Source organism: Hyla sarda, chromosome 3 (assembly GCF_029499605.1).
Source record: "Hyla sarda isolate aHylSar1 chromosome 3, aHylSar1.hap1, whole genome shotgun sequence".
Taxonomy (NCBI): Eukaryota; Metazoa; Chordata; class Amphibia; order Anura; family Hylidae; genus Hyla; species Hyla sarda.
In genome coordinates, this window is record NC_079191.1 from 218,265,074 (window position 1) to 218,291,129 (window position 26,056).

At 44.6% G+C, this 26,056-nt stretch overlaps 1 protein-coding gene across 1 annotated transcript in view; it reads right to left on the bottom strand.

Moving 5' to 3' along the window:
• Positions 1-26,056, bottom strand: part of MDN1 (midasin AAA ATPase 1) — a gene marked incomplete in the record, with an annotated part of 346,772 nt that overhangs the window by 56,836 nt on the left and 263,880 nt on the right. Inside the window, 5 exon segments of the mRNA XM_056566109.1 lie at positions 7,461-7,607; positions 7,754-7,898; positions 11,683-11,875; positions 13,986-14,059; positions 20,451-20,560. Coding sequence (XP_056422084.1) covers positions 7,461-7,607; positions 7,754-7,898; positions 11,683-11,875; positions 13,986-14,059; positions 20,451-20,560 — 669 coding nt within the window.

The following is a 26,056-nucleotide window of genomic DNA, read 5'->3' on the forward strand; positions in this document are numbered from 1 at the left end:
CTAAAAATCCACATGATTGCTTATTTTTTGACCACCAATTCTGATTTGTAATGGCATCAGTCATTTTACCCAAAAATCTACATCTAAATGGAAAAAAAAATCATTGTGCGACAAAATAGAATTTTGGTAAAAAAAGGACACCTTCTCTTTATTCTGTAGGTCCATACGATTAAAGTGATACCCTACTTATATAGGTTTGATTTTCTCGTACTTCTGGAAAAATAATAACTACATGCAGGAAAATTTATATGTTTAAAATTGTCATCTTCTGACCCCTATAACTTTATTTTTCCGCTTACAGGGCGGTGTGAGGGCTCATTTTTTTGCGCCGTGATCTGAAGTTTTTAGCGGTATAATTTTTGTATTGATTGGATTTTTTGATTGCTTTTTATTCATTGCTTCATGATATAAAAAAGTGACCAAAATACGCTATTTTGTACTTTGGAATTTTTTTTGCGCGTACGCCATTGAACGTGCGATTTAATTAACAATATATTTTTATAATTTGGACATTTCCACACATGGCGATACCACGTGTTTATTTTTAGTTACACTTTTATGGGAAAAGGGGGGTGATTCTTACTTTTATTTGGGAAGGGATTAAATGATCTTAATTTTTTTATTTTTTTGGGAAATGTTATAGCCCCCAAAGGGTACTATAACATGAAGTACATTGATCTCTCTCATAGCATAGCATTGATCAGTGTTTCTGCTGCTTGACTGCTCATACCTGGATCTCAGGCACAGAGCAGTCATGGGCAGGCTCACCAACGAGACCGCTCGAGACCGCAATCAACACTAAGGCCCAAAGAACCAAGAGGGCCGACCCAGGAAATAAGGCATGCCACAGCAATCTAGGAGAGTGCCACATACCGACTTGGGCCCCAGCGATCCAAATGGACCAGAGTACTCTGAGCAACATCCTGTCAGGATGGGAACGGAGGGGGAGCAAAAGGGAATGCAGCTGGGACCACCAGGTCCTGGGAACATGAAAGTAACCCAGAAGACTGTTGCATCAGCTTAGCGCAACTGACATTGAGAAAGCAAAGGCTCAACACACCCTTCAAGTGAGATTTTGCCAAGGAAGGAGGAGTGCAATGGCAGGACCCAGACAGACTGTGGCTAGACCGGCTGTCACCGAGTCAAACACGAGTGCCTAAACTCCTCCTACAGAGGAGAGTGCCTCGGCTGCATGAGCCTTATGCAGCCGGAACCAACCAAGAGACAGCAGGAGATCCATTACTATAATTATGGGAAAGAAGCACACAAGCATAGCCGGTGGCAAACTCTTCTGACTGGGCCCTTGTGTTTTTTTTGCTACGAACAGCCAGGCACCCCACCCATGTATGGGGGGGGGGAGAGAGAGAGAGAGAGATGAGCCTCTTTTGGCAGAAGTGCGTGCTCAGTAAAACAGGTCCCATGGTGGAGGGGAAAACAAGGGGTGGTCGAGAGGAAACTCAGGTACACACAATGCCCAGCTCCCGGATGCCAGTACCCCCTGAGAAAGGAGGATTTCACAAGTGCGCCACTGTAGGGGTGGGGTAATGTCACTCCATAGCAACAGTCTAGGTACTGGGTGGACATGGCCCCAGGGACCCTGCGAAAACATACCAAGGCACGGAGGAGCCATTTGTTTCCCCAGAGGGATCTGGACACTGGAGCTGGGTAAAGATACGAGACATGACTAAAAATCCAGAGAAGAAGCACACGCATCAACCTACAGCATTTGGGCGAAACCCTGGACCCTGCAAATAAAAAGAGGACAGAAGGTGCTTCAACTGAGCCATTCTGGACGTTGTCTAAGGCAACAGAGCAGGCACCAGGGCCACCCAGCAAGATTTACCTGGAGGCATGGTTTGGGGGGGGGGAGGGCTACAGAACAGACTGACTGCTAATTGACATAGGGACGGACCGTGGACACACCAGATCCCGCACTAAGAACCACACACTGCAAGTGGGTTACCAGCCCTCAGCCGTGAGAGCAGCAGGCATGTGGAGAGGGACCTGGGAAAGTAGGGAACCCTGCAAACCACTACGTAGTGCATTGTATAAGGCCCATGGAGCAACATGGGGTCACGCATGCTGAACCACAGCATGGCAGTGGGTTACCTGAACTTCTGCCACGGTGCAGGCCATGTATGGTAGGTGACCCGATGTAGTAGGAACCCATGCAGACAACCATCTGGCAAACTGGTATAGGATTCCTGAAGTCACGGGGTCACTCCTTTGAACTCTCTTACAGAAAGCAGGGTACTGGAGTGCGGCCAAACCGATAGGTGACCTGGCTGTGTAGGAGACCATGCAGACGAATGTCTGGCTGACTGGCATCAGTCCAGTGTACCTGCAGAGACCCTCTTCCAAATTTCTCCCAACAGCAAAGAGGTATGGGAAACCCCAACCACGCACGCGGCCGCCCGGAGGTGGAAGACAGACTGCGGCGGAAACCGTGCAGACAACGGTCTGGCTCAACGATTACACCTCCAGGTGCTGTTGAAAAGGGGACAACAGCCAGACAGGCTGTGCCCCTTTTATCGCATTGGGGGAGGGCGAGGAGACCTAGGAGCCATGGATAGAGTCCCCAACACCTTGGGAGATGTGGGGAGGCTGAGAAGCCGTGGATTGTATCCCGTCGCCCCGTATAGGGTTCATAGGACACACCAGGTCCCTTCTTTGGACTACGCACACAACAGTGGGGTACCAGAACTTCAGCCGCAGATACATCAGCCAAGTGATAAACGACAGGTGGCAGAGGAAACCACACAGACCACTGTCTGGCTTACAGGTATGGGTCCATAGTATACAATGGGTCACTCCTTCAGATACCTCGCACACCAGTGGGGTACTGGAACTCCAGCCGCGTATACATCACCTGTGTGATTAGTGACAGGCGGCAGAGGAAACCATGCAGACCCCTGTCTGGCTTACTGGTATGGGTCAATAGTATACAACGGGTCACACCTTCGGGCACCTCGCACCAGCAGTGGGGTACCGGAAAGCCAGCCACGGATACGGCTGGTATGAGATTGGTGAACTGTGGATAAGGGAATCATAGTGTATGCACACAACAAGAACCCTTCCTGATGGATGACCGGTGGATTAGAAAACCACTGCTCCAGATGCCCAGTACCCTCCTGGGAATAAAAGCCGCATGGCGGACTCCCTAGACACAGGGGCGTGGTAACAGGCAGTAGGGGAAAACAGACAAAAGTTGAATCCCCGGGGTCTTCCAAGGGAGCAGACATCCCTGGAAACGACCCACCACAGTGGGTCACAAGTTCTGCCTGTGGACAGGGGCTCGATTACATAGGTAAAAGGGTCGACATGGAGTGAATGCAAGGATGCAGCACACAAAGCTGCCACCAGAGGTAACTCATTTTAGAAGAAAACCAAGAGGTGGAATGCAGTAGACGACTACAAGGGGGTGTTTGAAAACACACACACACATTTTTTATATATATTTTTTTTTGCTGTCCGCTGGCTTACAAAGAAAGCTGCTGCGGCGAAGGAATATAAAAGAATGTCCCGGCTGCAAAAGCAGGGGAGAGAGTGTAGGTTTAGAGGAATAAAACCCTCGGTGCTAGATCCCACGCTGTAGGAGAGGGGACTGGGGGCAGAGCCATGCTCCGTTTCCCTGCCCGACCATCATGGCCGCTGGCAAAGTGTAAGTGCCGAATGGTGGAGAGCAGTGCAGGGTTAAGTGCAACAACCCCTGCTGCCGATTTAAAAGGGTACTCTGGTGGATAACTTTTTTTTTTATGAACTGGTGCCAGAAAGTTAAACAGATTTGTAAGTTACTTCTATTAAAAAATCTTTATGCTTCCAGTACTTATTAGCAGCTGTATGCTACAGAGGAAATTCTTTGCTTTTTGAATTTCTTTTTTGTCTTGTCCACAGTGCTCTCTGCTGACACCTCTGTCCATGTCAGGAACTGTCCAGAGTAGCATAGGTTTGCTATGAGGATTTTCTCCTGCTCTAGACAGTTCCTGATACGGGCATCAGGTGTCAGTAGAGAGCACTGTGGACAACACAAAAAAGAAATTCTAAAAGAAAATAATTTCCTCTGTAGCATACAGCTGCTAAAAAGTACTGGAAAGATAAAGATTTTTTAATAGAAGCAATTTACAAATCTGTTTAACTTTCTGGAACCAGTTCATTTAAAAAAAAATGTTTTCCACATTGAGTCTTTGGCCAGCTTAGAAGGAAAACTTCCCCCGCACTAACCAGCGCATGATCATGGGCCGCTGATCAGTTTGATGCCTGCCGTGCCTGGATCCGCCCGGCCAAAATCTTCATATTTCCATATGTGCTAACTGGCACAGGCGGGGTAACTGGCACTCAAATGTCAGCGGGTGCAGCGCCACCCAGTTCATCAATATTTCTCCCCTCCCTGCTCTGTAATGAAGAGGGAGAGGCAGAGGAATATTGATGAGCTGGATGGGGCTGCGGCCGTCGGCCGCTGACGTCAGAGTGCTAGTTGCACCACCTGTGCCAGTTAGCACCTAATTAGCATATACGGAAAAGCAAAGATTTTCGCTGAACAGTCGGGCAGATCCAGGCATGGTAGGCATCAAACTGATCAGCATCCCCCACACTACCAGCCAGTACCGCTGATTAGTGCGGGGGAGCAAGCTGACAGTTTTCCCTTAACGCCACACTGCATCATGCCAGGCTGCCATAGCGGGGCAAGGGGGGACCCGGACCAGAGATACTACCCTAGCGCTGGCTGGCTCTATGTCCCGTGCCCCTTCATAGCAGAAGGGGGAACTGGTAGTGCCATGCTCCTGAACCCCCACCGGAAAATTGAAAATAAAAGGAATGAAAAAACTAAACACCCCTAACTATAAAATCAAGAAAAATAACAGGTCTGGAGAACTCCAGACCTGTGTCTTGCCTCCTACTAACACTAGCTAAAACTAATTACCTCACTTCCAGTGGGCGGGTATATCCTGCCAGGGAGGAGCCGACTTTTTTCCTAGTGTCAGCGCCTCCTAGTTGCAAGAGCCTCCTCCTAGTGGTAGTATCTGTGTCCCCCAATGAAAAGCGACCGAGAAAAATTCCTGGATCAACTTTCTGTCCCTATAAATCTAGAATCCATAACTAGCAATGTTCTTACTCTCCAAAAATGCATCCAGGCCCCTTCTGAACTCTCCTACTGAGTTCACCATGACCATCTCCTCTGGGAGAGAATTCCACAGTCTCACTGCTCTTACAGTAAAGAACCCCCGTCTGTGCTGGTGTAGAAACCTTTTTTCCTCTAAACGAAGAAATGAAGAGGATGCCCCCTTGTTATAGATCTAGTCCTGGGTATAAACAGATCATGGGAGGGATCTCTGTGCTGCCCCCTGATATATTTATACTTATTAGGTTGTCCCTAAGCCTCCTTATTTCTAAACTAAATAACCCTAATTCTGATAATCTTTTTGGGTACTGTAGTCCTCCCATTCCCCGTATTACCCTGGTTGCCCGTCTTTGAACCCTCTCCAGCTCCATTATATCTTTCTCGTACACGGATGCCCAGTACTGTGAACAGAATTCTATATGTGTTCTGACTAGTGATTTGTACAGCGGTAGAATTATTTCCTTGTCTTGGGCCTCTATGCCCCTATTGATGCACCCCATGATTTTATTTGCCTTGGCAGCAGCTGCCCGACACTGATCCCTACAGCTAAATTTACTGTTAACTAAGACTCCCAATTCCTTTTCCACATCAGTCGTCCCAAGTGTTCTCCCATTTAAAACATAATCCCAGCCCGGATTTTTCCTCCCCATGTGCATAACCTTACATTTATCAGAATTGAACCTCATCTGCCACTTCCCAGCCCAAACCTCCAACCTATCCAGATCTATTTGTAACAGTGCACTGTCCTCTATAGTGTTTACCGCTTTACAGAGTTTAGTATCATCTGCAAATATTGCTACTTTACTATTCAACCATTCTACAAGGTCATTAATAAATATATTAAATAGAATAGGACCCAAGACTGACCCCTGTGGTACCCCACTAGTAACAGTCACCCAATCAGAATAAGCACAATTAATAACCACCCTCTGTTTCCTATTACTGAGCCAGTTACTTACCCACTTGCACACATTTTCCCCCAGCCCAATCCTTCTCTTTTTATACACTAACCTTTTATGTGGCACCATATCAAATGCTTTGGAAAAATAAAAATATACAACATCTAGCGATTGCCCCTGGTCCAGTCTGGAGCTCACCTCCTCATGAAAGCTGATCAGGTTAGTTTGACAGGACCGATCCCTCATAAATCCATGCCGATATGAGGTCATAAATTTATTTTTATCAAGATATTCCAAAATAGCATCTCTTAGAAAACCCTCAAACAATTTTTCCTGGGGAACAGTCCCTGTCACTATAAAGTCCTTGTATATTAAAAATAGGGGTCTGTCTATTACATTACTTAATTCCTTCAGAACTAGGTGATGAATGCCATCTATACCTGGTTATTTGTCTATTTTGATTTTTTGTAGGCGGCACTGTACTTCTTCCTGCCTTGCTTATTTTCCTTGATAATTGGTCCTCTGCTGCTTCCATTATATTTGAGTTTATAGCAAACTTTCAACCTATAAGCCTGTATAGAAACCGCCCACTCATAGCCATCTGTAATTTTCACTATTGCGGTGTAGCCTTTTACACTGTAGAGCCTGTATCTACAGTGTCGGACCAGTTCTCCATTAACCCAAACCTCTACTTCCTACACCAGTTTCTGAGAAACTAGTTTCTCTCCTTAATCTCCTGCTATCTCTCTGTTGTGGCACAGGTATTAGTTCAGAAAATACTACCATGGAGGATTGTGCCTAAGCCCCTGAATTCATTTTTAAAAAACACTCCACCTACCTTCTACTTTGGCATTAATGCTAATGTGCCCCATGTCTACTTCAGCCCCTCCAAGATGTGCCGAACTCGAGCGCCAGGAAGACAACAGTGTTCAACACACTACTATATGACACCCATGATAAAATATGGGTAATCATGTTATGAAAGGATTGGGGATATTATGAACCTAACACTGAACCATACATCTGAGTCAAGTAAAATTCTTCAATATCTTTAATTTATTTTAGTAGTTTTACACATTCTCACCATCACTTACTGTCCAAAATATAATGTTTATAGCTTGCTGTCTAGCGGTATGACCTATTCAGTTCAGTTTGCAGTCAGGCATGCTCACTTGCAACACTAGAAAGGGTAACCGGTTAATCTATTGAATAAGATGGGAACTAACGTGAAAGGCCCAGAAGTAACAAAGCATAATGTAAAAAAACACAAGTGTATGGATACACACACTTCAGTAGCCTGCTAAAATAGTTTTGTTTATAAATGTTTAGGATGTAAACTATACTTTAGGTGTAAATTATCTTGAAGCGGTCTACATATTTTTGTCTGAAATCCGGAATAGTTCCTTCAGAGTACAATATATTTCTTACATCACAGAGCATACCTGTTACAGATAACATTTTGAAAAGCTCTGCAAGTGCCCTTTGTTTTTGCATCAATATATGTTTGGCCTCCGATTTCTGCTTTTCCTTTTCTGCACTCTGGTCTACAGTAAGATTTTGAAGCTCTTGCACAGATTCTATAATCCCCTCTGTAATGAAACCATCAAATTAGTTATTAAAGCCTGTGACAAAAAAAAAAAAAAAAAAAAAAAAAAAAAAAAAAACACACAAATGCTGTAGATGAATTGTCAGAAACCAGTATAAAAGTGTGTGATTGGTTGCTTCTTTTTTTTACCTGTAAATGTATTGAGGTTTTCAAACAAGGATGGGATTAAGCTCTTCATTATGAATGAACTGCACAAATGTTTCATTTTTTTAGTCAGCTTTGGAAGGCGGCATTGAAGCGATGCAGTGGAATAAATATCCTCTCCACAGTTTAGCTGTTAGATGAACAGATAAAAAACTAAAATAAACCGTAAGACCTTAACTAACAAAATTATTACATGTTGTTGAATTAGACCTTTATACAGTTGTGCTGTTGGTATACCCTTGGAGAATTGGTAATATATGCACCATTTTAATGAAAAGATGAGTGAGCAGGCAACACACTTTTCTTTTATTTCTTATATTCAACAGTAGCTTATTACAGAATGGCAGAACCATCAAAACAAACCATCCTGCATGAACCACACATTAAGGATATGTTCAAACAGGAGCGCATCCGCAGGGTATTTAAAGCCATGGATGCGCTGCTGGCACACACAGAGTTATGGGAGCGCGAGCTCCATGCTAATGCTGCCGCCAAAGCTTGGTGTGTCTGCTCATGACTGCGTTTTTTTTTCCAGCAGCGCATCCTCTGTGTCAAATACGTTGCGGACGCACACCTGTGTGAACGTTCCCTTAAGATCTCTACAGAGTGGATTGATGTAACTAAGGGAAGGAGACTGTGAAGGCCACTTTAGAACCTTCACCTTTATCTGCTGCTATGGTAAGGGTCAATGTTATGCTGGAAAGACCAAAAGTGTTCCATGTGCAGCTTTCTTGCCCAAGAATTCAAATAGTCTGCAGTATTTTCTAAAAAATACTGCATTAATCTTGCCATCAATTTTCACAGCTTAGCTTTTAGAGATCACACACCACAAAACATCAGTAGGCCACCAACATGTATCACAGTGGGTTATGAGGCCTTGTTAACCTTTCTCTAAACAGGACGCTTATGGTTGTGACCATAAAGCTTATTTTGGTCTTGTTTGTCCAAATAACAGTGTGCCAGAAGCTGTGAGACATGTTATAGTGCTGTATATTGTACCTGGCTTTTATTGTGGTATTGCAGGGCATACATTTATGCTCGGCACTCTTAATAGTTAATAAGTTATTGAACAGTACTGATTGCATATTTTGTATCTTTCTTTCCATTTTTACAAAGTTCCATTACCTTGCTGCACAGGTCTTTTGACAGTTCTTGTCTGCTCCCCATGGCATTGTATCTAGCCTGTTCAATGAATAAATGTGTCGAGCTAACAAATTTATTGGCGGGGAATTTATAATTGTATGTGTAAATAATGTTATTTTTCACCAAAATGTATCAAAAACACGTTCATCAGAAGTAGCTTATATCTGAGCAAGTTTCAAAGTATGGTCTGGGCTGGAGTGAGATTGTGCAAAAAATGTCAACACTTTTAAATGGTCTTATTTGATAAATCAGGTACCACTGCATAAGTAAAAGCTCTTAACTTCACCCATACTACCAATTTAATAAGAACATACATGTGAAAGTCACAAAATTATCTCACAATTTACCCATTGCAGGGAAAAAAAAAAAAAAAAAAAAAAAGATCTGACAATTTACCAACCAGAACCAATTTTAAACTTCCCCATGACTATTTACACACAGAAGCTACATTTCAATTTAAAATGCCATAGATGTGAGTAATTAACCTTTAATTACAATTAACTGTATGTGTCACCTTGTGTGTCTAAGCAGCTCAAACTTTCAAGGATATGTAAACTTTTGTTCAGGGCTTTTTGGGCAATTTCTGGTATGATTAGGATTTAAAAAGGAGCATAACAACTATATTTTAGTAAATGGCTACATATGATTGCTATCCTTAAAAAGTACCTGTCCCCAAATAAACTGTTCTAACTACCTCAGGCTATGTTCCCTAGCTACTCCTTACCCCCCTTCAGCCCTTAAAATTTTTTATGTATCATACCTTTCTTCTTGCTCACAGTGCAATTTACCAGCAAGAAAAAGTAGGCGTTTCCCAGCAGGCATGACATCACTGAAGCCTGCTGGGGGACCCCTTCCGCCCTCACACGGTTTGCAATGCTATGATGAATAGAAGAACTCAAGCTCTGCGCATGTTTCAGTATGTGTTGCTAACCGTGAGGCTCTCCTGCAGCTTTCAGTCTGTGCAGCTTTCTGTGAGAAGCTGTGAAGCTTTCACTTTCAGTGGAGGGGGTGGAAGTGGGGGGGGGGGGGGGGGGACGGGGGGGGGGAAGACCAAAATCACTGTATTAATTGTGGCAAGGAACAGAACAGAGCCACCTAGTGGCTGTTTTTTATACTACATTTTAAACATATTTATGTTGATAATTTTAAAAGCAAGTGAATGGGAAAGTGTCTGTGAATTGCACAAGGAACACTATATTAAAAGGAAATGTCATCAGAATCACCCGCACTAAACCTGTTACACAGGCTTGTAGTGCGGGTGATCCTGATTAATACGCTTCTTAGGCTGGGTTCACACTACGTTTTCTCCCATACGGGAGCGCATACGGCAGGGTGGAGCTAAAACCTTGCGCTCCCGTGTGTCATTCATTTCAATGAGCCGGCCGGAGTGAAATGTTCGGTCCGGTCGGCTCATTTTTGCGCCGTATGCGCTTTTCCCCCGGACCTAAAACTGTGGTCAACCACGGTTTGAGGTCCGGTTGTAAAAGCGCATACGGCGCAAAAATGAGCCAACCGGACCGAACGTTTCACTCCGGCCGGCTCACTGAAATGAATGACACACGGGAGCGCATACGAAGGCATACGGGAGCTCCCCCCTGCCGTATGCGCTTCCGTATGGGAGAAAACGTAGTGTGAACCCACCCTTACCTGGTTACAAATGGTTCAGTGGTTCTTAAGATATCTTTATTTTTAGTTTTCTGTTATTCCCTGGCTTGGGACTCAGTGGGAGGTGTTATCATCTGGGACTCGGCCACACGTCATTATAGCTGGGCGGAGCTGCCGCCCGGCTCATGAATATTCATGACCTTATCCTCGTAGTCTAACTCCTTTTTCTAGGTCTGGTGGGGAGGGCCGCGAGGATAAGTTCATGAATATTCATGAGCCGGGCGGCAGCTATAATGACGTGTGGCCGAGTCCCAGATGATAACACCTCCCACTGAGTCCCAAGCCAGGGAATAACAGAAAACTAAAAATATAGATATCTTAAGAACCACTGAACCATTTTTAACCAGGTAAGGAGCGTTTTAATCAGGATCACCCGCACTACAAGCCTGTGTAACAGGTTTAGTGAGAGTGATTCTGATGACAGATTTCCTTTAAAAGTTTTATTAGGTGACAGGTACTCTTTAAATTAAAGACAGTTTTTCTGGCATGATCAGTTATGTTTTCTAAATTAATGAACACATTTCACAATTTTTGCCAGGGTATGCAAACTTTTAAGTACAACTGTATGTAGCGGCTCTTGTTGCAACTCATACACACAAAAGGGGGAGACACATTAGATATACAGTAGTATATGCAGTCCAATGACTTATTGGAAAAAAAAAAAACACAACACACATACCATGCGGTAAACATTTTGGTTTGCTATGACCCTATAGGAAAGTGCATTCTGATGCACTTTAAAAGGCTACTGCAGTGTGAGAAAACTCCAAAGGATAGGGGATAAGTGTCTGATCGCAGGGGGTCCAATCGCTAGGAGCCCCTGTAATCTCATAAGTGTCAACCGGGCTCTCCCATGCACGGAGCTATGACAACCTCCTAACAAAGTGAAGGCAGACATGCCCCCTCCAGATGCATACCACCCTTACAGAGGCAATAGAATTCTTTGGCCTCTGTTGAAGAAATGGAGCCCCATAGCTGTAGAACCTATGCACTGTGTATATGTCAAATGGGTTTGAGTAAACTAAAATCTAAAAACTATATCTGTGGAAAAAATACTTAAACTTCAAAAATGGTAATCATATTAAATTGTTCTTTTGTTGTCTTACTGGTACACTGCTTGCTCCAGATAAGGCAGTATTCAATACAGAAGTGAGCTGTTGCAAAGCATTTCTTTTGACTTTCAAGTCTACTGCAGTGTCAGCGAAATCCAGCCGATCATCTTGGACACTTTCTACTAATGCTGAAGAGGAGCCTTCATTCAGAGTTGTTTCAAATTTCTTAATAAATTTAAAAAGTGTTCTATATGGAAAGCAAGAAATAAAAATTAATTCTTTTATGTACATCTAATGAAATTAGGTTTTAAACAAAACTAAAGCTGAGGCCCGTTCATAAAACCCTTAACTGCAAGTTTACAGTATACTCTTGACGAACAACGCTGAATGTGTTTACAAGGTTGTATTACCCTAATAGAGACAAATAAAAAAACCTTCTTTTGGCCTTTTGGGTGGTGAATTTTATTATACAGTACAAATTAAATTAAACAGTGCAGTAGACTATGCTATTTCATATAGATTTTTCCTGTTAAAACAGAAAAATAGACTGCATAATAACACACAATGAAAATTGAGAATGTATGGCATCTATCACTGGCGTCTATTTAAAAGGTATGCATCAGGAAGTTTAAGTGATCTCACTGTCCATATATGGGAGTTATCACTAGAGCTTTTTAATATAACCCTGCTGCTCCCTGCAGGCTCCATGCCAGTAAGAGCTCGAGGTGCTGGTGGGCTAAGCTGCTAAGGAGGGGAACAATCTCTTCTGCAAGCTCCATCACAAAAGATGGCTTTGACATCCTCACAGAAGTTTGCCTCCATTGCAGTGATAGTTACTTCTACCCCCATCCTTCCAGCACCAAGTCCCTGGTTCCAGGTGAGCATGATTTTAACTACATGTGCATCTTTTGGACAAAATGTATGTCACAGTGGCATCAGCATAATGATGTATCGATGCTGCAGGTGCACCAACTATCTACCAAATTGGAGTGTTTTGCCAGATGGGATACCCATCTACATAATGTGGGTGGAAGAGTGTTAAGATTTTGGAGGAAGGAGGCAACCTACCTAATGGGTGAGAGTAGGCGGGGGGGGGGGGGGGCTGGGGGTAGCCTTATACTGGGAGCAAAAAAAAAAAAAAGTGGGCTTTACCCATCTGCCTGCGTACTTACTATATATCTACTAAATTGTGGGTCTACCTACTGTAGGGACAGTAGGGATGTAACAACAAAAAGGAGAAACTATTAATGTGGGGGAATGGTTGCTATGGGAGCCCCAAGGAGCACATTGACACTTTTTCAGGCACTATAGAGAAGGGCTTTTTTTTCTTTAAATAGAGGTGAGGAGGGTGCTGGAAAAGTGAGAAGCTTAAAAGGTTAGCCTGGAAATTGTGCAGAAATTAGACATAGATGTTAGAACTCATTATGGCAGTTTGGGCCAGATGGAAAAGGAAAGAGAATCACAGTGATCAGAAGATGTCTAAAGTGAGTCCAGAACCTTCCCCTTTTACCATTAATGAAAAATGCAAAAAAAAAAAAAAAAACCTCTCTCCATAGCAGCACACATTTTTTGCATGCAGTTCTCTGAATATTAAGGCTTAAACACATTACAAATCACTAGGGGGAACCATTTTTCAAAACCTTTGCAAAGGAAAAGTGTAGCAGTTCCCCATAGCAACCAGATTGCTTCCTTCATTCTTAAAGCCTCTGAAAAACGAACAAGCAATTTGATTGCTTAGTCAACATTTTCTCTACACCGGTTTTGAGAAATCTCCCTGTGTGCAATTGCACACTAATGCATTTAAAAAAAAAATTGCCTCCAAAGACTAGAATTTGGGGAAGGGACTCATGGAAACGTTGTGCTAGTGTGTTACAATGGCCTTGTCTCAACAGAGCAAAGGGATTTATTAAAAATCATTTTCTGCATTCAAAAGGGGGAAGCATCAACGACCAGGGTTCATAAATGGAATATGTCGATATATAGACAGTTACTACAGAGGCCTACCTAGGTGGTGATAAAGCAGCAGTCCTAAAACTTATAGGGGGAGATTTATCATGATCTGTGTAGAGGAAAAGTTGTGCAGTTGCCCATGGCAACCAATCAGATTGCTTCTTTCATTTTTCACAGGTCTCTTTAAAAATGAAAGAGGCAACTGCACCACTCTTCCTCTGCACATTTTATGATAAATCTCCCCATAGAGAGGTGGCGAGGTCTGTATAGGAAAATAATCCTACTAGATGCACATACAGTGATATCCTTCGGAGTCTTCCATCAGAGGGATGGATGTGGGTATCTTACTATACAGAATAATATAACCGAATTAGAGTGTATCTTTTGCTTACAGATTACGGTCTTACCGATGTGTCTTTTCCACAGACTGTTTTACAGACCAAAAACTGCAATCATTCCACTTGGATATTTTCACAAAATCCTACAAAAATAAAATGCTAAATTACTGATAATCATTAACTTATTTTCTATGAAATATTAATTTCCAATCAAAAGTGAATAAATGGTTTCTGTGTAATAAAATGCTGATCCATTTGCAGATTTGGTCTCTTCCAACTAATCACCAACTAGAATAAGAGTTTACACTTGGCAATTTTTGAAATCTGGAAATGCAGTTTTTGAGCCAAAGCCGGAAGTGTATGGAAAAGGAATGGCATACTCTTCTCCTCTCTGCTGCATCAACTTAGGACTTTGGCTCAAAACCTGTTGTGGCAGTTTTACACAAAAAATAAAAACAACAAAGAAAACCTGACAAGCTGATAAATTACTGCACTGCATGTATATGTATGTATGGGGAGTAATTTATCAGCACAATAACACAAATATATTCTGCAGTGCTGCACACCAATTTCATAGATATCCAATTAACCTACAGTTAAGTTTATGGAGAGTGGAGAAGCCTCCTTTTCAGCAACACACCTGAGTGGCTTACAGATGTAGAAAATGGGGACCATCGCGATCTCTGGGCGGCATCCCGGCATTCTAAACATTTTTGTTTAGAATGCCGGGTTTGGTCGGCGGTTGTGTCATGCCACGCCCACTACATTCATTTCTATGGGAGGGGGAGTGACAGCTGTGGTCTCTTATCACACCCCCTCCCACAGACATGAATACAGGGGCATGGTTTGACGTCCCCACGGGCACCTGAACCCATAGTTCTGAACAAAAATGTTGAGAACGCCGGAGTGCCAGCTGAACCCTTTAAGGGCACATTTACATTTTTTTCACTCGTCCTGCAGATGTCTGATCGCAGGGGATCCTGCTGTGATGTCACACCAATCCCCCACCCGAGCAACCACAGCTGTTATGCCCCCTCCAATAGACATGAATGGAGGGGAGGGGACATGGCGTGACCCCTTGGCCGCACTAACGAATTAGTGGAGACTAGCTGCTATGATGCCTACGATAAAGACAACTCAATCTCAATAGATTGGATTCTTCAGTGTAATGCCAGATTTAAGCAGATTTTGGGATGGGGTGAAAGTACAGTGTACGATCTTGATTATTATTTCCTAAGTGGCAAAGCCATTGCTGCTGCAATATTGGGATGAATGGCACCACTCCAATATAACTGCAGCAGTGAGGATTGTCTAACTTCCCCAAATAGTGTGAGTAGTTGAGTAGGCTGTACCTAGTTATTTTTTGTCTGGCCACTGGGAAATTGTTGTTTGTGTACATACATATCTAATCTAATCTATCCATCTAATCTATCCATCTATCTATCGTGGAGGACTCTCCAATTTCTGTCATCTGGATGGAGCCTTTACAAGAATAAGGTCCATGTAGGCATGACTTAAAATTCCACGGGAACACCATTACAGCCACCATGACAAGGAGACACTCAGCAGGCCAAAAAATTAAAGTGGGCTAAGCCGACTGATCCGTAATTGGCTTGTGGTCGTAAGCATCAATGGACAACAGAAATTTGCTTGGCTCCATGGATGCTATGACCGACCGAAGAGACTCCAAACAGAAGTGCTTGTTCAGGAGTTTCAGGTCCAAGATCAGGCAAACTTAGGTCAGAATAAAATCCCTGAATCTGTTTCTGAGGGGTAAGAAGCATGATTACTTATCTAGAAAAAGCTGGAGATGGGGAGGGCAAGAAAGAGAAAAAAAATACTTTTCTGGGTAAATCAAGAGAATTCGATCCTGTAACCTCGTGACATCCCAAACCCAGGCATTCTGAACATTGGCCAGCCAAATGTCCTGGAACAGAGAGGCAGTCGTCCGAGAGGGAGCACACCTTTAAGACACTAAAGCCATGGAGAATTTAGGAGTGAAAGTGTAATGGCTGGGATTGAGGAAGGAAGAATGGATTTGGAGAATGAGTACTATTTTCCCTGGGATTTGCGATCAGAGTTGGCTGGCAGGACAAGCAACATTAGTCCTGACATTTTTGATGCCTCTGGTGAAGATGACCGCTCTTTCCACACTTCATAGGAAAAAATTGGACAAAGTAATTTCCAATAAAAAGACAGGTATCGATGAAAGAAAGATCGGAGAGTTTGGAGTCTAAATCAGCCCACAACTACTGAAGCCAGAGAGCGCAGTGAATAGCCACAAGATTTGTCACGACCGTAACCCTTTAAGCCAAACAGCTGGCAGAGCCTTAAGAACAGAGGTACCTGTACCGTCCAGCATTGTAAATCTGTTGCGTGACATCCACAAGGTCCTGTGCTGGAGCACTGGAGAGAATGCTGTCCTTGAATTGCTTTGACCAGGTGGAGATGGCATTTGAGACCCATGTGGAGGCAATATTTGGTATAAGAGCAATGCTTGTAGCCTAAAATGTTGATCTAAAGACAGAATTAATGTGCCTGTCCACAGTCTTTCAGAGACCCATCATTGGTCAGGGGAAGAGATATAGACTGGGACAGCCGAAAAAGGAGATTTTTTTTGTAAAATATATTGATCGTAGCCTTCATTGGGTGATACCTTGAAAAACAACCAGACAAAGGAATTAGTCCCTAGACCGAGCTCCCGGGTCCACAAGGCCTGCGGACGAGTCCCCAGGCCAGAGACAAACTAGGCCCTGAAAATGGGCTCCAGGAAGATCCCCCGTCCACAGGCTCTAAAGAGAGACAAGAAAGGTTTGGTGCATGAGAACAAAGACCTAAACCGCTGCAGACTTAAAAAACCCTGTCCCAGGGGCCCACCATGAGTACCCAGAAGGCGACAGTAGCCGGGCTGGTATAATCCGGATGACCGGAACTCCCTTTAACTCGGGAGGAATGAACCCCGAAAGAAGAAAGGAGCGAATCGCTCAGAAAAGGGGTATCCTGGGCACCGGAGAAATAGACATAGAAACTAGAGAGGTCCGATTTACCCGGAAGACGAACTCTTAAATCAAACGGCCAAGTATCAAGCGTAACACCTCGAAAGGGAACATCCCAGAACACTGGAGTGGCAGACATGGGAAATGGAGGATCCCGAGTCACCTGGAAGATTCATACGTGAAAAGTAAGGAAAACAGACGTCCACGAAAACTCTCTGAATGACAAACTTCCCTATGGAAACATGAAGTAGTGAAGAAGTAAAGTACAGAACGATCACACCACCAAAAAGGATCGTGGAGGAGCGCGGGCTGGATTACTACACATGCCTGAGATCTGAACCACAAACAAGGCCCAAGGACCGGAAGAGCCACCAGACAGGAAGGCACGCCACAGCATCCTAGGACAGAGACCAAGCCAAGGAATAACCGGTTTTGGATCTCAGAAGTCCGAACGGACCAGAGCACCCTGAAGAAACGTCCTGCCAGAGCAGGAACAGAGGGGGAAACGGAGGGGGGGGGGGGGGGGGGGGGAAGGGAGGATCCAGTAGGGACCCTCAGACTCTGGGCACAGTAAAGTTATTCCAGAAGACTATGGTAACAGTGCAGTACAACTGACACAGACAAAAGGGAAGGAAGAACACACCCTTCCAGGGAGATTGTGCTAAGGGAGAAGAGCAATGGCAGGACCCGAACAACACAGTGGCTAGACCAGCTGTCGCCGGCCATACAAGATAAACTCCTCCAAAAGAGGAGTGAGTCAAGGCTGCATGAGCAGCAGTAAAGAACCAAAAACAAACAAAACAAAAAAAGAACCAGGCTGCAAAAGGTGGACAGGATGCACACCAGCCTAGACAGAGAAAAAAAAAAACCCTGGTGATTTCTCCCAGCAAAAAACAAGGGCCCAGCCAGATCCCCCACCTATATAGTGGGAACAGAGAGATGGCATCAGCTTGGCGGCAGAGAAAAAACAACAAAAATAGTCCCCTAAGAGGAGGTAAAACAAGGGTGGCCAAGAGGAAACTCAGGCACTGACCATGCAAAGCACCTGTACCCCCTGTGGAAAGGAAAGTGGCAAGTGCACCAGGCACAGTAGGAGCAGGGAGATGCTGCCCCACAGCCTCAGACCAGGACTGGGAGAATGTAGGCCCCAGCAACAACCCATCACTGTATGGAAGAGCCACCTCGTGCCCCCAGGGGGATAGGAATCCTGCACACTGGAGCTGGGCAAACATACAAGACGTATGGAGAGCCAGTCCGGACGAGGACTAAGGCAGCAGAGCAGGTGCCAGAGCCTGCTGGTATACCTGGAGGTATATGGAGGGGCAGAACTGACTGTGTTCCCCCAGCAGGCACCATGCCAGAACCGAAGTGCTCAACAGAACTGTGGAAACAAAATCCCAGGAAGCCCAGAGGCACACCCCACCCAATAGAAGGACATGTGGGCTTTACACTGACAGAGTGGCCTTATCATATGGAGGGACATAGACAAGGGTATCTCACGATAGTAGTGGGATACCAAGACTGCCGACATGAAAGAAACCACAGACATCCCAGCCGCCACATACTCACCCTCAAGACTTTGACCAGCAAGGGCCACCTGCCTTAAGCCAGCTCAGCAAGGCAAACAGGGGCAAATGGGGGACCCGGACCCAGGGTACACCTCCAGGTGCTGGTTGTTGGCAGGGAGGGGTTAACGGCCCATCCAGCAATGCACCGTGCCCCTAGCTTGCAGGTGGGGGGAAGGGATCAGGCAGTTCCATGCTCCATTCGCCCCACGCTAGAAAAAAACAACAAAAGGAGAGAAAAACTAAACTTTAGACTGAAACTAGGAAAAATATAAAGGGAAAAAAAGACCAGGTCTGGGGAGCTCCCAGACCTGTGTCTTGCCTCCTGCTGACACTAGCTAAAACTGGTTACCTCGCTTCCAGTGGGCGGGTATATCCAGCCAGGGAGGAGCCAACTTTTCTTCCTAGTGTCAGCGCCTCCTAATGGCAAGAGCATATACCCCATCAGTAAGGTGCCCCCCCCCCCCCAATGAAGAGCGACCGAGAAAACCAGATGCTCTACAGAAGCAGACCACAAAGAAACCTGATTCGAAGAGAAAGGATATCCGTGTGCTTGGATTTGGAAAAGCACTTGTCAGGTGACATCCATTCCTTTATAAACAGCTTTTAAAACTACTAGTGGTTATAAAAAGTTGTGAATAAGCCTGAAGTCCCTATTGAAAACAGCCTCATCCTAGGTTTCCAAAACCTTAGGATCCAAGTCTGCAATGGACTGGCAGAGGGAGAAAGCCCAATCCAGGGTGGGCTCCGTAACCTCTCGCGGGGAGGGCAAGCTTTTTGGAGCCAGCTGATAGTTACAGTTACAAGCAGAGCAGAAATAGTTAGTAACCAAGTGATGGGCGTTTTGATGGTGGCAGTAGGTCTCAAATCAAGAATAAGACGGTGGTGAGGATAGGGGGGAATAAACGTAAAAAACGTTTTTTAGTTTTTTTTTTTTTTAAACACACAATGTTACAACAAATATAAGGTTTGGAACATGAACAGTAAATGTTTGCCCCACTAGGATACCCTCGACACCAGGAGAGAGGAGAAAGCCTATCCGGTAAAAGGGGATAACTGAGGGCTTTGGAAAGCAAACCTGTGGCACAGAAAGCAAGAATGGGTAAGAAGGAAAAACAGCCAGCTCGGGAAATGAAAAAAGGGAACCCCAGATGAGAAACACGCATCATGGAAAAACATGTGCCAGATAAAGACAGCAGGAGTAGTGGAAGAGCAGATTTGAGACTATGCTAGAAGGGCGGGAAAGGTGATGGAGAAATAACAAAAAACTGCTGCTGGGAGCAGGACATCTAAAAAGGGCAGTTCTGAACAGGTACCAGTCATACTGGCACAGTTGAGCTTTTGCGATCCCAGCACAGAAAACTTGTGCCAGGTGGCTATGCTGCTGCAATTAAAAGTGGCCACCGTAAAAATACATATACCTGGCTACTAATGATAATGCATTAAACAACAAATCTAAAGTGAACATATCTATATTTTGCTTTTTACTGATAAAAGCCAGATAGTGAGATGTTTCTTCTTTTAATGTGTTTAAAATTTCTGGTTAATTTCTTATTGTTTTTTAAAGCATTTATTATTGGAAAACCATTTTGTCTTAGCTGCTTCTAACAACTTTTAGAGATGTGCGTTTCAGCAAGCTTCATGGATATAGACTAGAGCTGACCCTATTCACTTCCATGAGAAGATTTTCTAGCCATGCTCTGTGACCTGTGCAAAGGTCAGGAAAGGAAAGGGAGCTGAGCTCTGCCCATCATCAACTGTGAATGGCCTGGTCCAGTCTTATCTATATATTGGTGTCATTTCATTTAAACAATAGTTAATTTTCTGATAACACATTCTCTGTAATTATCTACATTTAGCAACTAAAGCAAATTGGCAATTGAAAAGTCTATTAAAGATTTAAGTGTTGATTAGAGTTAACTATTTTTACTTTGGTACTTTAAGAAAAAAATTTATAATATACATATCAGCACCTCCAGCTCTTTTTCCACAGGCTTACGCAATTCACTGATTCTTGCTTCAACGGAAGGCAAAAATTGTTTGTAATAATGGTAAAGATTCCAGAGTAGATTGCATAAGGAATCTGTAAAAAAAAAAAAAAAGGACAATCATACAAATACATGTACAAATTACCTGTGTGTATATACAGTATAAAAATGCAGTGTTAAAACCATAATATAGTAACTGAACCAAACACACTAAAGAAATTGAATGGCTGTGCCAAATGAACAAAACAATGCAAATGTTTATCCTTATTAAAGCACACATTGGCTCACATTAACTATAAAAAGGGGGTCAGCATTCTGGTACAATTTGAGCCAAAAAACTAGATTTCATGCTATGTTACTTTTTCTACTGCAGTGTAGAAAGGGCATGTGGCTTTCGCAAAAGGGTTGTGACTTCTTCGAAAGAGGGAACCGCTAAAAGGAAACCTGAACTTTCAACCACATTGAAAATAATGCTTTTTGTAGGCAGAATGTTTATAGAGCAGAAGATGCTGAGCAGACTGGTATTTGGTTTAGTAAGGAAAGTATAATGGGGGGCATTTACTAATCTTTTACTATGTAGTCTGGTTTTTACCCTGTTTTTTTCTACTTCATTTTTGACTATGTGCGACAAATTTACTAAATTGCTGCACGGCATTAATAAATTTGGCACACATAGGCAAAAGTGGGAAATTTACTTCATGTAGTAGAAAAAATAGTCTGTTCCTTTTTCCTGCTGTCTGGATAGGTTTGGCTGCTGGTTTCCTTCTGGATCTTTTGTTTTTGAGTTTTTTTTAGCTTTTTCACCACATCTAAATAATTCAATAACTACAGTGGTCCCTCAAGTTACAATATTAATTGGTTCCAGGAAAACCATTGTAAGTTGAAACCATTGTATGTTGAGACCATAACTCTATGGAAACAGGGTAATTGGTTCTAAAGGCACCAAAATGTCATCCAAAAATAGGAAAAAGTGACAAAGAAAAATAAGTAGATAACTGATATAGATAAAGCAAATCCTTACATATAAAAGTAAGAAAGATCTGCTGGGAGCTGTAAATCACTGTCTATGTCAGTGTTTCCCAAGCAGGGAGCCTCCAGCTGTTGCAAAACTATAACTCCCAGCATGCCTGGACAGCCAAAGGCTGTCCGGGCATGCTGGGAGTTGTAGTTTTGCAAAAAATGGGGCCACCCTGCTTGGCAAACACTGGTCTATGTAGAGGACAGGAGCTTCTTCAGGGGTCCTGTACAGTACAGGCAATGTCCAAAACAAGTAATGGAGTTGCCCTCACCTGGTGTCCAAAAGAGCAGCTAACCCTGATACAGGTAAAGTGTACAGAACATGTAATACCAGACACCAGTCAGTGCATACACTTCAGTAATACAGGGGTTTTACCAGTGAATGCCCATTTTGATTGGTTGGTTCTTCCAGCCATTGACACGTTTTACAGATCTGGACTGTCTGTAGCATTGTATGTTGAGTCTGGTTTCAACTTACGATGGTCCAGAAAAGACCATTGTATGTTGAAACTATTGTATGTTGAGGCCATTGTAAGTTGAGGGATCACTGTAAATTGTAGTCATGGCTCAGAAGTGGTAAACGGCGTTTAGTGTGTGTGTGTGTGTGTGTGTGTGTGTGTGTTTATTACATTTTTTTAACACAGTTTTTTTCTCCCTAAATGTACTTACACTTTTTTTTTTTTTGGTTACTTCTTCTACAGATCTGTGTATCCTGTGGACTCCTTCGGATTCGGTGGACTACTTCGATGACCAGCGTTTTTCTTTGCTTGATGTTAATAAAATGGTTAACGAGGGCTTGTGGGGGAGTGTTTTTTGTAATAAATTTTTTTTAAAACCTGTTGTGTTTTATTTTTATTTTACTTTACTAGACAGGCTTAGTAGTGGAAGCTGTCTTATAGACTGAGTCCATTACTAAACCGGGCTTAGCGTTAGCCACAAAAACAGCTAGCGCTAACCCCCAATTATTACCCCGGTACCCAACACCACAGGGGTGCCGGGAAGAGCCGGTACCAACAGGCCCGGAGCGTCAAAAATGGCGCTCCTGGGCCTAGGCGGTAACAGGTTGGCGTTATTTAGGTTGGGGAGGGCCAGTAACAATGGTCCTCGCCCACCCTGGTAACGTCAGGCTCTTACTGTTTGGTTGGTATTTGGTTGAGAATAAAAATAGGGGGACCCTATGCGTTTTTTTAATATATTTAATTATTTATTTAAAAAAAAAAAACGCATAGGGTCCCCCCTATTTTCATTCTCAGCCAAATACCAACCAAACAGTAACAGCCTGACGTTCCCAGGGTGGGCGAGGACCATTGTTACTGGCCCTCCCCAGCCTAAATAACGCCAGCCTGTTACCGCCTAGGCCCAGGAGCGCCATTTTTGACGCTCCAGGCCTGTTGGTACCGGCTCTTCCCGGCACCCCTGTGGCGTTGGGTACCGGGGTAATAATAGGGGGTTAGCGCTAGCTGTTTTTGTGGCTAGCGCTAAGCCCAGGTTAGTAATGGACTGTCTATAAGACAGCTTCCACTACTAAGCCTGTCTAGTAAAGTAAGAAAAAAACACAACAGGTTTAAAAAATTTTTATTACAAAAAACACTCCCCCACAAGCCCTCGTTAACCATTTTATTAAAATCAAACAAAGAAAAACGCTGGTCATCGAAGTAGTCCACCGAATCCGAAGGAGTCCACAGGATAAACGGATCTGAAATGAGAAGAAAACATGGGTTAGTACATTTATTATCACCTGCTCACACATCTCCCGCCCCGCACGACTACAACTGCCAGCATGCCCTTACAGTAAGGACATGCTGGGAGTTGTAGTTGTGTGGTGCAGGAGATGTGTGAGCAGGTGATAATAAATGTGACAAGCTTGTCCCCTGCCCCCAGCTGCAGGACTACAACTCCCAGCATGCCCTTACAGTAAGGTGGGGCGGAGGCCGGGCACAGTGTTTCCCAACCTGGGACTTGTAGTTTTGCAACATCTGGAGGCACCCTGGTTGGGAAACACTGTTTTAGGCCAGTGTTTCCCAACCAGGGTGCCTCCAGATGTTGCAAAACTACAAGCCCCAGCATGCCTGGACAGTCAAAGGCTGTCTAGGCATGCTGGGAGTTGTAGTTTTGCAACATCTGGAGGCAACCTGGCTGGGAAACACTGGCCTAAAACAGTGTTTCCCAACCAGGGTGCCTCCAGATGTTGCAAAACTACAAGTCCCAGCATGCCTGGACAGTCAAAGGCTGTCTAGGCATGCTGGGAGTTGTAGTTTTGCAACATCTGGAGGCAACCTGGCTGGGAAACACTGGCCTAAAACAGTGTTTCCCAACCAGGGTGCCTCCAGATGTTGCAAAACTACAAGCCCCAGCATGCCTGGACAGTCAAAGGCTGTCCAGGCATGCTGGGAGTTGTAGTCTTGCAACAACTGGAGGCACCCTGGTTGGGAAGCCTGCGCAACTTACCGGCTTCCGTAGCATCCAGCGCTGCACGACAGTGCCGCGCGACGATCTCCGACAGCGATCGTCGCTGGAGCCTCGGAAGGGTAAGTGAACCTCTTCGCCGGTCCCCTTCAGCTGTTTAGTTTTGCAACAGCTGGAGGACTACAGTTTACAGACCACAAACCAGGGGTCTGCAAACTGTGGCCCTCCAGCTGTTGCAAAACTACAACTCCCAGCATGCCTGGACAGCCAATGGCTGTCCAGGCATGCTGGGAGTTGTAGTCTTGCAACATCTGGAGGCACCCTGGTTGGGAAACACTGTTTTAGGCCAGTGTTTCCCAACAAGGGTGCCTCCAGCTGTTGCAAAACTACAACTCCCAGCATGCCCGGACAGCCAATGGCTGTCCAGGCATGCTGGGAGTTGTAGTCTTGCAACATCTGGAGGCACCCTGGTTGGGAAACACTGTTTTAGGCCAGTGTTTCCCAGCAAGGGTGCCTCCAGCTGTTGCAAAACTACAACTCCCAGCATGCCCGGACAGCCAAAGGGTGTCCAGGCATGCTGGGAGTTGTAGTCTTGCAACATTTGGAGGCACCCTGGTTGGGAAGCTTGCGCAACTTACCGGCTTCCGTAGGATCCAGCGCTGCACGACACTGCCGCGCGACAGTGCCGCGCGACGATCTCCGTCAGCGATCGTCGCTGGAGCCTCGGAAGGGTAAGTGAACTTCTTCGCCGGTCCCCTTCAGCTGTTTAGTTTTGCAACAGCTGGAGGACTACAGTTTACAGACCACACACCAGTGGTCTGCAAACTGTGGCCCTCCAGCTGTTGCAAAACTACAACACCCAGCATGCCCTGACAGCCAAAGCCTATGGCTCTCAGGGCAGGAGCCCGGGCTGACATTACAGTGCAGCCGCCCGGGCTCCTCATACGGCCTCCCCGCTACCCCCCTTGTCTCCCGTCCGGGCTCCTCACACGGCCTCCCCGCTACCCCCCCCCCCCCCCCCTTGTCTCCCGCCCGCGCCGCTCAGCTCCCGCTGCTCCAAGACTACAACTCCCAGCGTGTCCTCACTGTAAGGCCATGCTGGGACTTGTAGTCTTGCAACAGCAGACAGATGGGAGTTGTGTGGCGCTGGCAGGTGAGAGGGGTGGGATGTAAATCACTGTAGTGACTATAGTGCCCCGGTAGCGCAGTGAGGGTAGCGGGGAGAAAGTATGTCGGAGCCCGGGCGGCAGCAGCTTTTCCTGCTCCATGTTGGAGCTGGAGTAAATTTAGTCAATTTTTACGGCCGTTGCGACAGTTTATTGCGCAACTGCGACTGTCTCAGTTAATAAATTCCTGACCACTGCAAGTCAAAACTGAAAACTTGCGTAAATTAAGCGGGAAAAAAAAATTTGACTTTCTAGCTCTTGCTAGGGAAAGTCGCACAATTTATAGGGTAGGCGCAATTGCGACAATTTTGCGCCAAAAATAGTCAGAAAAAAATGACTAAACCCCTTAGTAAATGCCCCCCAATGTTCAAATGTCTGCTCTTTTTAAAACTCCATAGTCCAATGGGGGAGACTGAAAAATGACTGGCAGCTATCCTATTGTATGTAAACTCAAACAGGGAAAAATGTCTATCACTTAGCAGAATCACATATTGGACATGCTAGCCCAGAATAAGCAGGAATTTAGATCAATACAGGAGCAGGGGGAGGGGGAGTGATGTGGGCAGCCTTATAAGTGCATGGCTGATAGATGCCATTCACAGACTAAATCTCCTCCTGTAAACACTGCAGGATGTAAATGTAAATCTTGGTGTGTTAAGTACTAGTGCACAATGACCTACACTTACACCCAGTGTGGTTAAGGGATAGTATGCCTAAAGTGATAAAATATTTTTTCTAATTAGCTTACTGTATACTCATCTAACCAGTTACATGTACACCCATGTGTGCTGGTACTTAGTGAACAAGGGCGTGGCTGTATTCCCTGGTGTCTTTGTAGCGAGCGCAGGAGCTGTTCACGTAACACAGCAGGAGAGAGTCTATGGGCCCAAGTCATAGGCATGTTGTTCTAATCCCATTAGAGATAATCCCATTTATAGTACTACTTACATGATGGAAAAAATAAGGAACAATCTTACAGAAATCCCTGAGAAATAAGGATAA